This window comes from Excalfactoria chinensis, chromosome 5 (genome assembly GCF_039878825.1).
Source record: "Excalfactoria chinensis isolate bCotChi1 chromosome 5, bCotChi1.hap2, whole genome shotgun sequence".
Lineage (NCBI taxonomy): Eukaryota > Metazoa > Chordata > Aves > Galliformes > Phasianidae > Excalfactoria > Excalfactoria chinensis.
The window spans coordinates 9,706,505-9,714,745 of NC_092829.1; the positions used below are offsets into that span (position 1 = coordinate 9,706,505).

Here is an 8,241-nt window from a genome sequence, read left to right on the forward strand (position 1 = left end):
CAGAGCTTTCCCTTTGTGCCAGCTTTGTGCTGCCAGCTGGATGGAGGAATCATTGAACAGCCTGGGCTGAAAAGGACCACAATGATCATCCAGTTTCAACCCCCTGCTGTGTGCGGGGTCTCCAACCAGCAGACCAGGCTGCCCAGAGCCACATCCAGCCTGGCCTTGAATGCCTCCATGGATGGAGCATCCACAGCCTCCTTGGGCAACCTGTGCCAGCGCATCACCACCCTCTGAGTGAACAACTTCCTCCTAGTATCTAATCTGAACCTCCCCTGTCTCAGTTCAAACCATTCCCCCTTGTCCTATCACTGTCCACCCTGGTAAACAGCCGTTCCCCCTCCTGTTTATACGCTCCCTTCAAGTACTGCGAGGTCACAACGAGCCTTTGCTCCAGAACGGAAGGCTCAGTGTGATGGAGGGGGGCAAAGGAGCAGGAGCTGCAGGAGGACACGTCAGAGGTCCAGGCAGCGCTGCGGCTGTGCTGACAGAGTAGTCCCCATCGTGTGCCAAGGAACCTGCGATAAGCCGTCTCATAGCCAGATAAGTAATAAGATCAGTTACTTAATCCGAAGTGATTAAACCCAGGCGGAGGCTGCAAACAAACGAGCCGTGTTTGCGGGTCCACGCGTCACAAACACATCACCGTAACGCTAAAACCGCGCTGGGATGTCATGTTCCGTCACTGCAGGCCGCGTCAAGGCGCACATCGCGCCGCTCCGCCGCACAGCGGACCCGGCAGGGCTGCGATGCGCTCGGCGGGGCTCGGCTCCGCGCGGCCGGTTCGTGCTCAGCCCGGCATCCCGCCCCGCCCCCCGCGCGGCCTCCCAACTTTCTTGGAACTTTGCCTCCCGTGACGCACGCGGCGGTGCGGCGCCCCGTCCTCCGCCGGCAGCCAATGGGCGCTCGGGGGGCCGGGGCGGCCGCCAATCGGCGGCGGATGGACAGTTCCCGGGTCCTGACCGACCTTCACCGCCCGGGGCGCTGGGTGGGGATAAAAGGCCCCGGCGGCGCCGCGCCGCGCTCCGGCCCCTCCGCGACCGGCCGGCACGGAACTCGGCGGCGAGGTGAGCCGGAACCGAGCCGGAACGGAGCCGGAACGGAGCCGGGAAGCGGCGGCGGGAGGGAGGGAGGGAGAGCCGCGCTGCGGGGGGCGGAGGGAACGAGGGAGGCTGAGAAGACGCCGGGTTACCGAGCACCGGGGACGCGGGGGGGGGGGGGCGGGGAGGGGGGTGTTCCGCTCTCAGGGGTGCGGGAGAGGTGGCCCCGTCTGCCCGGCTGCTCACGGCGTTCCGCTCCCGCAGGTCGGTGCCGATGCGGTCTCTGCTCGCCGGGCCGGGAGGAAGCCCCCCGCCATGCCTTGGAGCGTGCGGTGGGTCGGCGGCCTGGGCGCCCAATCGCAGAAGCAGTGCAAGAAATCGTCCTTTGCCTTCTACCAAGCCGTGCGCGACCTGCTGCCCGTCTGGTTCCTGGAGGACATGCGGACCATGGAGGTCTTCCACTGGGAGGACGGGGGCAAGGTGAGCCTCTACTCGCCCTCCGAGGCGCTGCTGTACGCCCTGGTGCACGACCACCAGCCCTATGCCCGGCACCTGCTAGCTAAGTTCCCACAGAGCGCGCTGGCCGTGCCCAGCCCGAGCTTCAGCTGCTGCCAGGCCTCGGCCCCTCACCTGGCCATGGCCGTCCGCTACAACCGTGTCCGCATCCTCTTCCGCATCCTCAAGGCCGTGCAGGCCTTCCCACCGGCCGAGCGCGCTGCCCACCTGGACCGCCGGGGCTGCAGCCGCGTGGAAGGGGGCAAGACAGCCCTGCACCTGGCCTGCGAGCTGGTGCGGCCCGAGTGCCTGCTGCTGCTGCTGGGGCACGGCGCCTCACCATGCCTTTGTGACAGCGCGGGGAACACCCCCCTGGACACCCTGCTGCAGCAGGTAGGCCAAGCGCCGGCGGCCAACATGCGCGCCAAGCTGCTCTGCCTCGACTGCCTCTTCCTCTTCGTGCCTCAGGACCTGCGGTTCTCCATGAAGCAACAACTGCTGGACGAGCGGCAGCGCTGGCAGGACTTGCTGGGGGAGAGCCGGTTCCGGTGCCTGGTGGGCCTGGCTCCCCCGTCGCTGTTTGTCGGAGCCATGCGTGTCTTGATCAGGACCATTGCACCCGAGCACTTCCCCGAGGCTCTGGACGATCTGCCTCTGCCGCACTTCCTAAAGCCTTTGGACTTGAAGCTGGAGAGCTAGAGGGGAGCTCCTGCTCACCTGGCAGAAAGACTTGTGCTGGAAATATCCCGGCAGCCAAGAACCTGTTTTAATTGGAACTGTCTTTTTTAAAACAATTGTTATCTGGCACTTTACAATATGTTTTATTTAAAGATCCTTGTGGTGAGGCGAGGTCTGTACCATGTTTTATAATAACATTAACACAGGCTGTACAAATGGATATGGGGGAGAATACGTTTGTAAATATGTCTAAATAAACCAGCAAAGTATCAGTCAAGCAGCTGAAAACTCCGAAATGGCACGTGCCTGCCGACAGCACGCGGGGGGAGTATCTGCTAGTTAGGATTTCCCTGTTACATAAGCTGAGCAGTCCTGGAACAGGATGACTCCTTTTTAGCAGCTCTCCTAATACGTCTTGGCAGGGATGTGGGCTTTTTTTAAAGGCACAGATGAAAACTTCCTAATCTTGTACACAAAACCAGAAAGAAGACATACTATTAAAACCTCCTTAAACAAGGCTGGCAGGGATATGCAGCTGAGCCAATTGTATCTTAAAACAGGCACAAATAGCAGTTGGCTTCCTTGCAATGTTCTTTCTGTTCCTTGGGGAGAGCCGTGCTGAGGGCAGGAGCAGAGCTGGCCGGAGCTGCTCCTGCCCCCACAGGAGCCAGGACCAGAGAGCCCTCTGTGCCAGCTGCAGGGCGAAGTGCCATCGCTTCAGGGCAATGAGGAGGCTGGCATGGGGCATGCAGGAGGGCCAACCTCTGCCCCAATCAGAGGGATTTACTTGGATGTGGCAATTTGGCAGCTTTTCATGCAGATTCCCGCTCCCAGTACCTGCCTCCAGGAAGAGGTAATGGCTTTGGTTTGTCCTTTATGAGATGCTCCAAGGCACATAAAACATCCTCACAGCTGCTCCAGATAGAAAACCCCTCTAGAGGGAAGGACCTACTGCAAAGCTGATGGCCCAAGCAAAGAGTGCAGCCTTAAGTTCATTGCTCTGCAAACTTTACTCTACACAATCCTGGGCAGCTACGCCACTTGGCTCCTGTAACACTGGCACTGCCCCTGCCTGCTCTGCGGGATCAAGCTGTGCTGGCTCTACCACTTCCATGATGGAAATCTCCTGAGCCCTCAAGCTGCAGCACTGCTCCTATTGTTGGAAGGCAGCAGTGAAGCTGTAGGGTTTTGTTTTGATGCTTCAAGTTGTAGCCAAGGAGCAATTCGCCACTTGAACTATTTTAGCAGCGCGGTTCCCTTCAGAATCACCACAGAACTGATGCACTGAGGGCTACGAGGCCATGCTCAAAGCACACATTTATTTATTCTAATAAATAACTTGCAGAGCGAGGTGCTGTAAGTTATTCTTCCTTCAGCAGAAGAGCAGTATTTCATCTTAAAAAATCCTGCACGCACACTGAAAGATTAGCCATACTTCTGAAAGGTGAGATGTAAGGAAGAAGATTGCTGTTCTTAAACTGATGGCACTGAAGTTTCCTAGGAGAGCAAGTGTTCCTTGGGAAACCATGCAATTCAGGCCCCACATTGGAAAGCACCTAACAGCTCTAATTACGCTCTCTTCAGCTACCTTGCTGCTGATATAAAATACAAAAACCCAAAGAACTTATCCCTATCTCAGCAGCTTAATGAAAACAAAAACAATCCATGCTGTTAAATTTGTCATTGGAATACATTTTCTCCGGTGCTTTTGGAATAATGCTATGGAACTCTACCAAGACCAATGAAAAGTGCTAATTTGCACATGGGAAGTATCTGCAGGCCAGGGAGGAGGCAGGGATGTTGGGGCTGGGAAAGGTTTACCAACCCTGCTGACAAAGGCATCATGAGACACTGCAACACAAGGTGTTGGTTAGCTGAACTGAGTGCTGGAAGATGCTCTGGATTCTTAACCAGGAGGTTAATTGCATATCAGAACAGCACGGCAGCAGGGCAGCATGTGACCTTACCACCACCTGAATTCTATTCAAAAAAATCCTATTGTGTAAGTAACGTAGAGCTGGCCCTACCTGTGCTCACTGTGAGCCCACTGATGGAACAACTCAAAGCTTCCTGCCCCTGTGACTCCCTGCATCCCTCCCACCAGCCTTCAGGTAATTCACTTTAGTAGACTAATTTACTTGAGCAAACAGAATGGGTTCCCCCCTCAATATAGTGCAATGGGTCCAAAGTCAGCTAATTGCTGTGCCCCTCCTGTTAATCTAGGACAGAAGTCAAGCCTGTCACTGCCTTGCTGAGCCCATGCTGGGATTACTCTGCTGAAGGTCAGTGACAGACCTCACCACGTGTGCCTTGCCAATGTGTCTGGTATGCTTCATCTAGCAATGTGGACAAACCACACCGGTGACTGCACAGATCACTCACCCAGCTGGGTCCAGGTTTGTTTTCAAACAGTCACAGCTTGGAAAGAAGCTGGGGCTTCTCAGCTTTGGAAACAGAAGCCCTCTGTTTGGCCACAGAGCAAGCAATAGCAGCAACAGCTCTCCTCGCAGCGACTTGCCAGCACTCCGGTCCTGAGCCACCAGGACCCCGGGGTCAGGCTCCACAGCCCATTCTGTTCTTTGTCTCTTGGCAATTCCGCTGTTATCCTTTGCCAATTACTGCCAGTTGCAACGCCACTGTGGAGCTTAATAAAGCTAACTGGGATGGTTGTTACATCTCTGCAGATGGACTCAGCCTATGCTAGAGTCAGAGAGCTGACCACAAAGTGTGGGTAAGAAGATTCACCAGGTTCTAACACCACAAGAGCCCACGGGTAAGGACATAAACTCTTCTGTGTGACCTCACAGATCAATGTAGGCACAGAAGGCATCTTGCTCATCTGTGGGAAATGCTTTCAAATGCATACACAGCCGTATAGAGAGCCAGCATTCCTGAAAAGCTTAGTTACAGCCAGTTCCTCTGACAGGCTTTCTATCATGACACAACAAGGAAAGATAATAAATAATTCCCACGTGTTACACTTTGGAAAAAGAACATTTCTCTGCTACCCACCTTTTAGTACTAACTGATTTTATTTGCTAAGAAGGCCTGAAATAGTCTGATTCTGAAAGCAACGGGAGAGAAGCAGTGCGTTACCTTTGCTTTTTTACTCTTTGCAACCAACTCCTCTCTGCAGCTCCTTTAAATATTTCAGGAGTCACAACACTTAGCTTGCCCAGCACCTGCCAAAGGAGCTCAAGTCTATTTTGACTGTGTGCAACTCGGTTAGAAGGTGGATTTAGAATCTTCGACAGTCTTCTTTTATACAACATACTAAGAAAAACTGATCTGAGCACAAAACCTGGTGGTTTAAATACTTTAAAAAACTCTCTTACTGTAACATCTGCCTCAATACAACTCCCTGATGTACCGTACTGCCATACAAGCAGGATCATGCCATAGGCTGGTAGGAGCGCTGCCAGATGCAGGCAACTTCCACTCAGCAGAAGATACAGGTGTTACACACCTGAAAATAACTCCCCTCATGAAGATGCACAGCTATGGAATATCACGCTCTGAACCTACTTAACACAGCACAGTGAGAACCTGCTGTAAATAGACAAGCATTTCAGTTTCAGAGAGAAAGAGGGCTGTTAATGAACAGGCTCCTCCGTGTGGACAGTTCCTGCAAACTGAACCAGACAGGCATCAAGTTAAGGAGAACAGGAAGCTGAGCACAGATAGCTGCATGCAGAAGCCATGGCTATGGCAGGGCTGCAGCTACAGACTGCTCTGAAAATGAAGCTGAAAGGAGGAAGGACAAAAACCCAGTACAAAGGCACATAAGACAGTGGCAAGAAATGGGATGTTGTGCCAGGTTTGTTTCCTAATCCCTGTTTATTCTACGTCTAGCATTCAAGTTGTACAGGTTTTTGACTTGCAATGTAACATATCTATTGACATCAGCAGATTATTGGGCATTGCATCACCCATCTTCAGACCAATGCCCCTAACAAAACAAACAAGGCACCCAAGCCTTGTGCTTAATTTTTAAACTGCAAATCCTTGCGGACCAACTTCCTAAGTTCCTTGGGTCCTTGCAGACCTAACACCTTGCTTAGTGGCAGTACTTCCATCACTTGTTGGTGCCAAAAGCACTCTAGGTTAATCCCTGATAATTCACACCTGGCTCCAGTGGTCCCTCCTTCATCTCTGTATATGAAATAAACTGCCAGTTCCTTGCTGGGGCCACATCAAACCATCATACACTGTCAAATACAAGAAGCACGTCTGTAATTTTGCAAGGCTGTAGCTTGCACTGGTTTATTCCTGCTCCTTCCACCGAGCAGGTATGCACAATGAGCAGCACGGGAACAGAAGGAGCAGACCTCTCTTGCAAAACACATTTCATCAGTCACAGCAGGAAACAGAAATACAACAGTTTGCAAACAAGGAAACAAAAAAGCACACACTCATAAAAATAAACCCAAAACAACAGAGATTGTTCACTGCTACAAAAAGAAATTCAGCTGAAGCATTTCAGCCCCAAAATTCATGCCTGATGCAACTCACCCTGAGTCATGATGAAACACCTAGATAGTTGGGACATTGGGCAGGACCATGGGCTCACCTGCCCTTCCCTATGCTCCCTATTCAGGGCCAACACGAGGACAGAAAGCTCCAGATCCCAGCAGGGAGGTGAGCAGGGAACCAGGCCAGCCAAGCTTTCCCTTAGGCTCCTCTGCTAAAAGCAATGGAAGGAGGCCAAAGAAAGAGAGAGGCCATTACTCCTAGGCATCTCTGCAAACAGACAGCAGCTTCCAGCTCTGAAGAGAGTGCCGGGGAGCCACTGGGCTCTGACTCAGCCCCAGCACCACAGCTCAACTCCTGCAGCCTAATGGCTCCAACGGCAGAGTGCCCATCCTCCCATCTCTTCTCACACACCAGCGACCAGGCAGCATCCTCAGACACTGGTTCAATTTGGAAGACTGAGTATGCCCATGCTCTCTGTTCACACAGCTTCCCTGTCCACAACTGCCCCTCTGCCCCTTCGTTCCAGCCATGGTAGTAATTACTATTTCAATGCAGGGGTGTTCTTTTGTCATCCTGCTGTTAACTCTTTTAATGGTGTAAGTTACAGTAAACATGTTATAGCACTTCACATTTATATTTTTTAACACAGTGTCAAATATTCAAAGCAGAATTTTAGAACAAAGCCTAAAATTGTAAGTAATTTCTAACTCACTGTAAGCGAGAGAATCGAGTCCCTTGAGCAGCCGAGTTCTGAATGTCCTTTCCTACAAAACCATCTGCTAGCGCTCCCATGCTTTCTCCCACTCCTGTAACAAGGAAGCTATGAGTTAGTGACTCAAAGTGACAAGGCAGAGGGATGGAAAAGCTCAAACTTATTTCAGTTTGTTGTTAATGACTGTACAGGCAGGACTTGAGTGGCTGCTTGTCTTAGGGCTGGGAAGCCACTGCATCTGCAAGGAGACAGGACAAGGACAAATATTTGCAAGCTTGCCCAGCAGGAGTGATGCTAGGACCTTAAGAACCACAGAGCTAAGGAAAGGTACGGTACTGACAACACCACAGGGCTTCACTTGACAGCAGGGAACTGGTGAGATCAATGGATAGACCTCTGCCAGCAATAGCTGCAGCAAACACTTGGCCCCAGCAGTGTGACGAGAACCATCGCTGAACTCCCAATGCTGGAAAGGGAAACATGCTAACAGGAAAAAAGCAGCATGCTGTCAGGTTTGCCTTCTTCAGATGACCAAGGTTTGACTCAGCAGCAGCACTGGGGATGTGGTTATACTGAGAACGCCTGGGCAGAAAAACACCCTCTGAGACAGACATGAGGTAAGGAGTTGTTGAGAGGCAAGACCAGTGAGTCAGTTGCTGATTCACTCATTGGATAGAATATTTCAAGGACAAAACTTCAGCTGCAGTTGGGCACGTACTGCCCAACTATGGAGAACTTGAGAAGTAGCTGTACTGCTGGAGCTCTGTACAGCCAGGCAGATCATGGGGCTAAGCACCACAACATCCAAACCCGAGGCCCTCATCCTTTGTAACCACATGGTAT

General features: G+C 52.2%; 1 protein-coding gene across 2 annotated transcripts; it reads left to right on the forward strand.

Annotated features, from left to right (window-relative positions):
- The first annotated feature begins 935 nt into the window (after positions 1-935).
- Positions 936-2,490, forward strand: ANKRD9 (ankyrin repeat domain 9). Of its 2 annotated transcripts, XM_072338306.1 has the most exons (3): positions 936-1,067; positions 1,305-1,928; positions 2,004-2,490. In XM_072338306.1, the coding sequence occupies exons 2-3, from the start codon at positions 1,356-1,358 to the stop codon at positions 2,232-2,234; spliced, it is 804 nt and encodes a 267-aa protein (XP_072194407.1). In that variant the 5' UTR covers positions 936-1,067; positions 1,305-1,355; the 3' UTR covers positions 2,235-2,490. The 2 variants fall into 2 exon arrangements, with proteins under 2 accessions (XP_072194407.1, XP_072194406.1); XM_072338305.1 differs by having other exon boundaries at positions 1,305-2,490.
- The last annotated feature ends 5,751 nt before the right edge of the window (positions 2,491-8,241 follow it).